General features: G+C 38.5%; 1 protein-coding gene across 3 annotated transcripts; it reads left to right on the top strand.

Moving 5' to 3' along the window:
• Positions 1-50: 50 nt before the first annotated feature.
• Positions 51-11,229, top strand: bpnt1 (bisphosphate nucleotidase 1). Of its 3 annotated transcripts, XM_026923437.3 has the most exons (10): positions 51-210; positions 1,199-1,320; positions 2,099-2,203; positions 3,148-3,255; positions 4,090-4,138; positions 5,568-5,633; positions 6,887-6,978; positions 7,291-7,488; positions 9,307-9,412; positions 9,530-11,229. In XM_026923437.3, the coding sequence occupies exons 2-10, from the start codon at positions 1,201-1,203 to the stop codon at positions 9,679-9,681; spliced, it is 996 nt and encodes a 331-aa protein (XP_026779238.3). In that variant the 5' UTR covers positions 51-210; positions 1,199-1,200; the 3' UTR covers positions 9,682-11,229. The 3 variants fall into 3 exon arrangements, with proteins under 3 accessions (XP_026779238.3, XP_026779239.3, XP_026779241.2); XM_026923438.3 differs by lacking the exon at positions 5,568-5,633; XM_026923440.3 differs by lacking the exons at positions 51-210; positions 1,199-1,320; positions 2,099-2,203; positions 3,148-3,255; positions 4,090-4,138 and adding an exon at positions 4,159-4,568.
• Positions 11,230-12,315: the final 1,086 nt, after the last annotated feature.

Raw genomic sequence — 12,315 nt, 5'->3', positions numbered from 1 at the left:
GTCTTGTGCCACATCGAACATTTCGATTGGGCGAGTGTTTTAAATCCCGCCTTAAGAATGCGGAAGTAGTACGAATACAGGTAGATGACAGCGTATAGGACAACGCCGCTTTTTAGTTACCTTAGACTGCGTTCGTTAATGTCTGCAGTTTCTTGACATAAATTGGACTTTGGACTCCTGTTCTATACGGAAAGATTAAGCACAGAGTTTGTGAGTTGATATTTTCCTTTTAGATGTTATAATGTAAAAATAAAAACTAGTCGTTGTGTGTAATTCGGTTAGGTTGTTATGAATAATCATCTGTGTTAAATGAATAGATAGTTTTTGTCTTCAGCAAAGCACATAAAGGGAAGAGCATTAGGGCATTGAAGCAAATGAAACAAGATATCTCTTTATATGTCTGTATATGTTTGTATAACTTACAAGTTGTGTTTTCATTTTCTGTAAATAAACGTGTGTCGAATATGAATGAACTGGTTTCACCTACAGCCTCAGAAGTACAATTCCCACACAGATGATAGACTTTGGTCTGAAATCACCTGTTTCTCTAGGTCTTTGTGTGCTTCTCTAAACTTTTACAACATTCACGATAGACAGACAGACAGACAGACAGACAGTTGTGGATAGATATGATAATACAACTTACAGGTTAAAGTCTGTTGGGGGAAATAGTCTTTACTGAATATTATATTTGCTCATGGGGGGTGTACAGTGGCCTAGTGGTTAGCACGCTTGCCCCACACCCATGGGCTCAGGGTCCGATTCCTGCCTCTGCCCTGTGTGCTGTATCTGCATGCTATCCCCAGGGTTTCCTCTGGGTACTCTGGTTTCCTCCCCAGTTCAAAGACTTGTGTTGTAGGCTGATTGGCAGGTTTGTGCTCTGTAATGGGTTAGCACCTTGTCTAGAGTGCCCCGAATCCCTAAGGATAGGCTCCAGGCTCCCTACAACCCTGTGTGGGATAAGCAGCATGGAAAATGGATGGATGGATATTTGCTTATAAGTAAATAAATCTCCATCATCTCCACCAAGAGGTGGTGAAGGGTGGTGTGTATGAGAAGGATAAAGAATACCCTAAACAAACAACTGGCCAAAGTAATATGGCTCCAGTCCTACTCAATCACTGAACAGTCACTTTGTGAAATTCTCCCATTAATAATTTCAAGTACTAAAGTCTCTTTATATTTGTGTTTATGGCAGCAATGGCAGGCAATGCAGTGGTGGTAATGCGGCTGCTGGCTTCGGCCTACTCTGTGGCTGAGAAAGCAGGAGCGATTGTAAGGAAAGTGCTGCACAGTGGAGAGCTGGGTATCATTGAGAAGGTGAGCTTCTATCTCAGAACGTTCTGTGGATCTTTACCTGTTATTCGTTTAATCTGTGCTCTTCAAGAATTATTTGAAATAACCTGTTTGCACTTTATATACACAATAGATGGAGGACTTTTGTGCAAAATGTCTTTATGCTTATTATTTTTTTTTAAATCTAAAAAGTTTTATGTACTAACACTGTAGTGTACTGACAAAAATATTCACACTTTCCTTCCTGCAGTCTCAGCAGCCATGAGTAAAATGTTTTTTTTTTTTTGTTTTTTTTTTATTCAAAAATGTTTTTATACACTGTAGTGACTCCGTTTATTGCAGCTGTTTAAATGCTATTTTCCAATTTACATCCTTATTTCTTCCATAATCATTTTTTCTGGGAGAACAGCAGAAATAAGAGTAAACTGTATTTATGCATATTAATAATTTCCCTAAAATTAACAGGCTTTGGCTGCAGAGGACACATCTTTTCTTTGAATCATTCTGCCCTACTATTTGTTGTTTTTGTAATGTGATTTTCTTTAATGGATTAAAATATCCTAACTGTTAGCCATCACACAGGTTTATAATGTAATGCATGTTTGGCTGGACATTATGTAACCATTGAATACATTTTCACCCTTTTGACTCAGTATGACTCTTAGTGTGACAGTAGTATGTGTGTATACTTGGCTGTAGATGTCTCTCGCTCCTAGGATGTTGAAGTGTGTACATTTCTACTTTATGTTCCTGACTGAATCCTGATCTTTCACATTATCCGCGCTGTGTTTTCCTGTCTCAGACAGGGGTTGATGACCTACAGACACTGGCGGACCGACTTGCTCAGAAGAGTATATGTGCCTCTCTATCGAAGCGCTTCCCTAAAATCACCATCATTGGCGAGGAGGTGTGTGTGTGTGTGTGTGTGTGTGTGTGTGTTTGATAAGTGGTGAAGCTAATCTTCCTGAAGCAGGTTTTTACTTCAGCTGTGTAAAGAAGGAGTTTATTACGCAATGCACATGCTCATTAACAACACCTAAGTGAAACAAACAACTGAAACATTTACACAGCTGTACAGTGATGGTGTGCTGTTACTTTTTTTGCGATGGAAAATGGGTTTCCATTATGAGCAGAAAAAAACTAGCTTTTGAGGAGCAAACATTCCAGTTAAATTGTATGATGAAAAAGAGCTAGTCTCTGTTATTCCAGTATCGGGCATAATGGAGCAATAATCTCTGAGCTGTAACATCAGTTCCTGACAAAATTAGATTAGATTTAGATTTGATTAGAGAGCTTTACTGTCATTCTAAGCATATACAAATATACAGTAGAATGAAATGGTGTTCCCCAAGGCCTTGGAGCAAGATTACAGAAAGTGACTACAGTGAAAGCCTGGAAAGATTTAGTGCAAAAATAGTGAAAAAATATGTAATAAAAAAGAATGTAGTGAAAAAGTAGCAGTGCAAAATCACAGAGAAGTACAAGACAATAATAGATACAGTGCAAGAATCAGACTCTGTTATCTGTCTGTGATTCTAGTTCATGATTGTTTGTGCATTTTCTAAAGCAGACTATCTAAATAAAAATTGTTTGCTTTTTTCTGTATATAGTGTTATTATACTGTTATTGTCTACATAGTGTTAAATATTGTGATATAAGTTTGAGTTACTAATCTACCGAATCCTAAAACTGCTATAATTAATCTATTATTCTAATCTAACAATCTGAAGAGCTTCTTCAATTCTGCTGATTTGTTTGAAACTTGCTTCATGTGTGATTTTCACTCACTGCTACTATGTATCTCTGCACTGCTAACAGAATGTACGTTTCCCCCTCATACCTTCCTGTTAGGATCTGCCAGCTGAGGCAGTGGAAGAGGACCTGATTGAGACCGGCCAGCATGATGGAATATTACAAAAGCCATGCCCTGATGAATACAGCAAGTTAAAGGAGGAAGAGGTAAAATCATGAAAAGAATTTAATTTATGTAAATCTCAAGGCACTTAAAACAGTTCCAAAAACAGTTACAGCAGTAAAAAGACAGAACTCTAAACCTAGGAGAGAAACACAAAGCAAAATTAAACATATTGTTGTTGTTCTTTCGGCTGCTCCCGTTAGGGGTCGCCACAGTGGATCATTGGTCCGCATATATGATTTGGCACAGTTTTTTTTTTTTCTTTTTTTTCTTTTCTTTCCCTGCATGCCCTTCCTGACGCATCCCTCCCCAGTTTTATCTGGGCTTGGAACGGGCACTGGGAGTGCACTGTCTTGTGCAGTCCCAGTGACTGGGGTCGGTTCCCTGGCTGGGAATCGAACCCGGGCCGCAAGAACGTAGAAGGGTAACCACTAGTCCTCCAGGGATCCTATAAAGCAAAATTAAACATGTATAGAAAATGTTTGTATTATCACAAAAATAGACAGAAATTTGGTGAAGCACTGTTTAAACCCCAGCTATCAGACTCGCTGGTCAGACCAGTCTGAGAGCGGTAAGTGCTTCCGATCAAAATGTTTTAAACGCCCACACTTGCAGTGAATGTTTGATGAAAACTTTGATGGAATGATATCAGCCTTGTGAGTGCAAGATTTTGTCTGAGATTAGCCCCACCCACTTTACACTGAACATGGAGGAACTGTGGTGAAGACATCCTTGAAATTTTTTAGAAGGTCATCTTATCCACTCTAAGTTGACTCCAACTCCCAAATCTTAGTCCTTAAAAGGCCTTGAAAGTCCCAGAGGCTACCTGTGAAGTGTCTGTGTGTGAACTTAAAATACTTTACGTTTCTGTCTCTCAGCTGGTTGTGTGGGTTGATCCTCTAGATGGCACCAAAGAGTACACGGAAGGTAAGAGCGTCCCGTCATCTCCATCTGACATGTGACTCATGGCTCTCCTATACACCTCTGTAAGCACTGCACAGTCCATATCTCTGATTCTGACTGTGTTCTTAATTACATACCACCTTTTAATGTGAAGATGCTGTGTATAGTGTGTGTTGAATGCCTCTGCTGATTTAAAACTTTAAAACAGGTGGTGGTGGGGTGCTGGGGTCTCTGTGGGTTTCCTCCGGGTTCTCCAGTTTCCCAATTCCTGAGAAGTAGGTGGCAGTACGTGGATTGGCTAAGATAAAATTGCCCATGTGTGAATGTGTGTGTGCATGGTGCCCTGTGATGGACTGGCGTCCCATCCAGGGTGTGTTCCCCCCTCACGCCCAATGTTCCCAGGATCGGCTCCAGATCCACAGCATCCCTGAAAAGGATAAAGCTGTTACTAAAAGTGAGTGAGTGAAAAAAAAAAAAAAGGTTCTACACTGTTTAAATCATTAAAGTCTAACAGGAGATATGGGGAGTGTCAGTGTTTTGAGTTGTGTGCAGTAACAATATAGAGCTTGCTGAATATGTCAGGAGTAAAACATGACGAGGAGTGGTGCTGTAGTAAAATGGTTAACAACAGTGTAAAACACAAGTGTTTTATTCCTCTTCCTACATTTACAAGTACATTTAATATTGAGGAACAAAGAGGAGTCAAGTTGCTCTTGTTACGTACCTTATAGCAGCTATAAACAGTCATTCCCTGAACAGCCTCCTCCCCTCCTCTTGGAGTTAATAAGACAAAAATGAACTTGTCATGTTACTGGGAAACAAGAAACTTAACATCTTCTGTCCTTAAGACTCTCTCATAGTGGAAAACTTGCTGACTGTTACAAAGCACTGACACTCAAGATTTGCTAAATGTTAAAATATTTCTCTACAGAAAACTATTCTAAAACGTGTATGTTTTTGTTAATTAGCAGCACATGTTTCAGTCTGTTTGTCATACATTATGTGGTGCGTCCACCATACAAGTTCCTGTGAATGAGCTATTACTACAGAAACCATTAAAAAAAGCATTAATATAGACCTGTGATTTAACCGGCACTACTGTCAGAGGTGCTGCTCTTATAGAAAATGAATCAACACCTGACCAATCAGACTGAAGAATTCAGCAGCACTGTGGTATAACGCAGTATATCAAATAAATGATTATTTGAACTTTATAGTAAAGGTTAAAATTTGTATTCTGAACAGAAATTTTAATTCACCTGCTCTCACTTGCAGTTTTCTCTGTTTTCATTTCTCCATTTCCTGGGGACTTGACTTCTGTTTCATATAGTCACACTGTCCTACACTGATCCACTAGCCCCCTTTAATCAATCCACCCCCTCCCTTCTCTCTCTCACTCTCTCTCTCTCTCTCTCTCTCTCTCTCTTTCTTCCTGTCTCTATCTGTGCTTCAGCTGCATACATATTGAACAGCCCAGTTGTCTGTGTGAATTGGCTCGAGGCCCACAGATCTCCAACAAGTACGCTAATCCTTAATCTGTTTTGCTTTCCAATCCTGGCTTTACCACACCCTTGTCAACTTCCCCACCTATGTCACATGAGTGTATAGTTCAGCAGAAGCACACCTGAATTGGTGTGTAAATCTTCAAACAAATCACTGTTTGTTTCCTTCACACTCTGTACAGTGCCATATCGACTTGCTAGCTAACATGTTTTTGCTAGCATATGTGACCTGCTCCATTACTGAGTCTCTCAACCCAGGAGCACATTGTGTATTTTACACATTTCTGTATCAAAGAACATTTCTGCTGATTTCATGTTGATCTTTGTCCCTTATATATTAGAAGAACTATTTAGTGCTCATTTGGACATAAACTGTCAAACTCCTTGTTTTTGAGGAAAAAACCCGAGGCTTGCAATAAACGATGCTTGCAATAGAATTTTAGTTGTCATGTAAGGCAACATGAACACTCTTTTTACAGCCCAGAATGATGAAATAAAATGCTAAATTGTTCTGAAAATTGCATTTATATTTTAATTGCATAATCATTAACCTTTACTCTCTAACTCTAGCATAATCTGGTAACATAATCTGTGATAAATGTCAGTGGATACCATGGCAATGTAATATAGTGTAGGAATGATATTGTTATATTGCATAAGCCAATACTGGATCTGTAATTGTTATACTGACATAGACACAATAAATTTTAGCAGTAGTGCTACACTATGCATTTTAATCATAGAAATAATGTTCATTTGTGTCTCCTTCTTAAGCAAAAATATCATAAACAGATCTGAAATTTCTTTATCCATAATAATTGTCATAGTTAATTTACTTGCTTTACATTTTTTTTTTTACAGAAATTGCCAATTTGTCTGACAGAATATAAAAGTTTTTAGAGAGTTACAATGTCCCAGTCGTTGTGCAGTTGATCTGTCGTACTCTTGCACCTAAGGCTTTAAAGCGATTTAACAATGCTGTAAGAACCACACCTTTACAACCCTAGCACATTGTCATTTATTTGAAGCTTCACCAATAAACTTCCCAAAAACAGCCCAGAATCAGGCTTTTCACCTAAATTTGATTTCTACACAAATCAACCATTGCCACTTCTGACTCTGAATGACACTGTATACATTTTAAAAAGAATATATACAGTATCATTCTGTATACTGTATATATTTTAAAAAGAAAAGCCATTTTAAAAAGAAGTGTGCCCATCATGTGGAGTGTATTATCAGAGAGACGTGTTTGTTTGTGTGTTCTCAGGGCTCCTGGATCATGTGACTGTGCTGATAGGCATCGCGTATAAAGGAAAAGCAATCGCTGGAGTGATCAATCAGCCCTTCTACAACTATCAGGTCAGGCTGTTATATGTACTACAGCACAGATGTTCCATATTGGCCAAAGCATTCATAAATCTATTATTATAATCATTGTCATTATCAATATTAATAATAATAATAATAATAATAATCATTGCAATGGATTGGTGTCCTATCTAGCATTTATTCCTGCCTTGTGCTCAATGTTCCCAGGTTTCTTTTCTGTAGTTGATGGGGCTGCATTTGATCAGGAAGTGTGTTTGTATGATGTCTCTGAGCTGTTCGGAGCTGATGTGTGTAATGCTGTTTTTAGGTTTAGTAATACACGTGTGCAATGTGAAATTTCAGGCGGGTGCAGGTGCCACTTTGGGCCGAACTCTCTGGGGAATATTGGGTTTGGGAGCCTTCGGGTTCCAGCTACAGGAAGTCCCAGAGGGGAAACGCATCATCACCACCACTCGCTCTCACAGCAATAAACTCGTTACTGATGCCGTGCAGGCCATGGATCCTCATGATGTCATCAGAGTGGGAGGAGCTGGGAATAAGGTGTGTGACGAGGCTTATTATTATTATTATTATTATTATTATTATTATTATTACCTTTCTGATTTATTTTATGCCATGAGCTCAGGTGATGTTGATTTGACATATCACTGATTGTACACAAGACACAATCATCCTAAAGCATACTGCCTCTCTGAATTTTTTTCCTAATTTAGTAACAGAAGCTTGCAGAGAGTTGATTTGCTTACAGTGAGGATGTCAGAACTGGGTCCTGGCCAATACTTCTAAGGGTTTTTGTTTAGGTGAAGGTCACATGACCCTTGTTCTTCTTGCGCCTGATTTATATTTCCACATTATACTGAGTTTATACTCTCACATTGGACAGCTTTAAATGAACAGCACAAGCAAGTAGATCAGTTTTTTCCCCTGCGGTTCACACACGGTGTAACATGCGGTGATATGAACACATTGTATAATGGATTTATACAGAAAATGACAATCATGATATTACTGCATGTGTGAATATAATGTGTGAGGCTTTAAACACGCCGTTGCGCATTCAAATCAGAAAAAAAAAAAACATTCAAATCAGAAAATTGGTCCAACAGTGTTTGTTGCACCTGCATCAATTTACAAGAAAGGAAAATGGATTAAAACACGTCATTGAAAATCAAAGCACACAGCAGCTGATGTACATTCGCGTGTCTGTGTGTGGATGCGTGCGTGAGCGAGCCTCTTAAGTGAACTGAGCTAAAACTTTTAGGCTTGGACCTCATTTGAATCATATCAGTGCTGAACCAAATCATATTGGATAAGTAATAAATCATAAAAACGGTGTTGTTTCTGTAGCATATCGTATACTGTGTACTGAGATGTATATTGTACCATCTGTAAGAGGAAGCTTTACACCTCTACTCATTATAATGGCCAGTTTAATTCTTCAGGATTGTGTGCTTTACTTTGTTTTTCATCTAACATCCTCCCAATAAAAACACAATGTACAGTTAGGTGATGCAAACCACAGCAACAAAAAAAAATCTAAAGCATCTATCATTCAGTGATTGACAGAAGTGTGGATTTAAACTAATTAACCTGAAGTGCTTTGATACAAGAATTGCTCGATACTGCTGCATACAGATGAGTGAAAACACTTCAGAAATGCTTTCAGTGAGAACTGACTTGGTTTATAATTGATCATGCAAGATATATTTTCCCCCCAGCATTTTTCAGCAAGGAGCAATAGGGTTTTTTTTTTCCACATATGAGATGTAACAGTTTTAGTGATAATATTGATTATACTACTAATAAAAAATGATAACCCGCTGAAGTCACGGTTCTCCCTGGCATTTGTGAAAAGCATCTTATAATAGATTAATTATTTCTTTTTCATAACTCATATAAACAGGCCAAAATAAAACAGTTGGTTTATTTAGGGTAAAGCTTTTCCATATCATCTGCACTGCTTCTCACTGCTCTACAGATTCACAGTAGATGTGGATGTCCAGAGATGGCGACTTCAGACTTTCAGACAGCTGATAGCAGCTTTATGACTGCAATTTGAGAAACATCTTTTTTGCTTGTTTCTATGATCTTCAAGCAAAAAATAATGCTTTGATATTAATTAATGAATTAATGATTTGCTCAATGTGATCGCTGTTCTGAATTTTGGGTTAAGATCAGAGGGATGAAATTGCTGCATGTACCACATATGCCAAAAGAGGAAGAAAGATCAGTGGTACTACATTCTCCATCCAACAAGTTAAAAACAAACCCATTCATATCTCTGAATCTGTTTTTACGCAGACTCCCTCCTTGTGTCTTGATAAGATGAGTGTTACTTCCCGTGCCTTTTCTTCACAGATTATTCAGCTGGTGGAGGGAAAAGCGTCAGCGTATGTGTTTGCCAGTCCGGGCTGTAAGAAGTGGGACACCTGTGCAACTGAAGCCATTCTGCATGCTGTCGGAGGTAACACGTCATTTCTCTTTGTGTATTATTTCATTCTGCTTTATTGTTATTACCTCAAAATCAGACAATGTACAAAACAGTGATGTGAAATGAAGCTCACTTTTTGCGACCCCAAAGGAAAGCTGACGGACATGCACGGGAATGCTTACCGATACGACGCCGAAGTGAAGCACATGAACTCGGCTGGTGTGTTAGCCACACTGAGGAACCATCAGTTTTACGCCAGCAGAGTTCCCCAGTCCGTCCTCAAGGCCCTGCAGTCCGACTGAAACAGCCACAGCGGCTTTATGGACGTCTTCCTGCCTTTCAGTTTGTTTCCCTTCAACTGAAATCATTAGAGAAGGGGTTAATGACTGTCATCAGTGACAGAAAATAGATCTGGGATTGTTACTGACACAAGTTTTAAATTTTTTAATTGCAACATTCTCACATTTGTCTAATCTGCCAATATTTTGGCATGTTAGAACACTATGTTTTTGTACGTACACTGAGATACCAGTTAATTGCGTCAACCAATCATATATGTTACCTTGTTTGTGTACATTTGCTGACTGTAGCCCATGTGTCATAAAAGTGGCAGATAAGCCAGTTGACATTTGAATCTGGAATGACTGACAGTGACACAGGTGTTTTAAACTCTCCGATATTAACTGACACCCTGGAAGCCAAGCCCTCTTCCCTCTGTCTCATATCTCTCGTCTCCTCTCAATTTTCCTGCTTGAAAGATGCAATTGACAGATGGCAGCCCTCACATTCTCATGATATATGTAGAATGTTTGGAGTTCATTACTGTTAAATTTATCAAAATACAGTATATTTTTGAGCTGACATTAGACAAGTATATACTTAATATCAGTTAGCTATATTTATTAGGGATGCCACAGAAAAAAAATTGACTGAAAGTGGTCACAAAGGGGAAATAGGCCCAGAACGGAGTGTAAAACATTTTGACAATTTTAATGGTTCCTGGTCCTCATTTTACATTTGACTTCCTGCTTCATCCTCCGTTGCCTCTACTTCACAAAAACTCCAGTATGGGTATGCATTTATTGTGTGTTGAATTATAATTTTATTTAAATTAGTTAATGACTCTTAACAGTATGCTCTGTTATAAGGATAAATTTGCCAGTTAATTTAATTAATTGTTGTCATCTCCTCTTGACATTAGCATTAACTCCACAAGAGTAAAGACCCCTCTACTGAGATCTGTTTATCTTGTATTTCATAAAGCAATTCACTTGGTGTTTTTGTGGACTTTGATTTCTGGACCTACAGTCACCATAGCCTCTCCTATGGCCATCCATGCTCAAAGTCCCAATTATTTTTGGGTGTCTGTTACGCCGATACAGCTGCATCAGTCGCAGCTGTCTTGCTGTGAATTTACACGCTCTTTAACATCACTTCTGGCTTGAGAAACGGCCTGCAGGCTGAAAAACGTCCTTCAAAAAGCATCTAGTAGTCAGAACCTGACACCGATGAAGAGCTAGAGGATGATTAACACACACTGTACATAAGAAACGATGAGCTCCAGGCCCTTAACAGTACACCAACAAGGTATCAAAAGCATAAATATATCTAGCACATTGTTCAGTAAGTGTAGGGGGAAAAAATCTGCATCTTAAGAAACAAAAACTCCAATTACTTCCGGTACTCACCACCATCAATGTTATTGTTTATACTTAATTAATTTCAATGTTAATTTACCTGTATGATTTTGTTGTTGGGTTTAGTGAATGTTTGTCTCTTGATCTTGATTCGCTTGTTCCTGGGAGACATTTTACAAACAGAAAATAAAGCAGCATTCATGCTTGACTTAACCTTTGTGTTTTTCTTCCAAACAAATATGTATGGTTCTAGTTTAATGTGATTTCAGAAGGATCATATTAGTTCAGTGAATTTCTTTAGGTAGGGAGGGAGCTATACCTTAATTGGAACACATGTACATCTCCACATTCTTGCAATAATCCAATCAGCTAATCGTGTGGCAGCATCACAATAGATAAAATCATGCATGTACATGGCAAGAGCTTCAGTTAATGTTCACATCAAAGACTGGTTTAAGCTGACAGGAAGGCCACATTACATTTACATTTACATTTATGGCATTTGGCAGATGCCCTTATCCAGAGGGACTTACAATAGTGCTTTGAAGTCTATCAAAAATACATTCTGAATTAACTCAAATAAGCACTCTTTACAACCGCTGTGAGCAGAAAAGCATTTCAGAATGCACAACACTCTGAACCTTGAGGTGAATGGGCTATAACAGCAGAAGACCATATTGCCTGACTGATTCCAATCCTGTCAGCCAATAACAGGTTACAGTGGGCACAGGCTTATTGAAACTTTTTTTTTTTTTGATAGAAAAAATGTATCATGTGTTGGTTTTTTTTGTTTATTATTAATTGCATGAAAGCTTAGACAATACCCGAGTTCACCCCCTGCTGATATGGGATTATTTGTAGCACATTTTGGTCTGGGTTCACTTCCCCTCCCTGCCAGCAGAGGTTGTGATCAGCAGAATACTAGTGCTACCTCTGCCATTTACTTCCGAGTTTAGGAGTATTTAAGTGACTGAAATAAATGAACTCGTTGTGAAGTCTTGCCCATCATCTGTTAAGTATCTCTAAAGTAAGTTCTAAGCTTCTGTTTCATTCTGACTGTCTTATTGTTTGTTAGATATTTGACTTGTGTATTGGAGTACTCTTTGGATTACCCCTTGGCCTTGTTTGTTTGGCCTTGTTTGCCTGTTTCATTGTGATTGTTCATACATATAACTGTTGCCCTGTAGGGGAATCAGGTTTCAGTTCATGCACAGCAACTTCTCTAAATTAAAAGTGCAGTTTTCTTTCTGTTAATTCTGTAAATCCTGATTCCAAGGTACACAAATGTTTTTTCACATA

This window comes from Pangasianodon hypophthalmus, chromosome 19 (genome assembly GCF_027358585.1).
Source record: "Pangasianodon hypophthalmus isolate fPanHyp1 chromosome 19, fPanHyp1.pri, whole genome shotgun sequence".
In the NCBI taxonomy this organism is placed as follows: domain Eukaryota; kingdom Metazoa; phylum Chordata; class Actinopteri; order Siluriformes; family Pangasiidae; genus Pangasianodon; species Pangasianodon hypophthalmus.
This window is presented reverse-complemented; position numbering and strand designations above follow the sequence as displayed.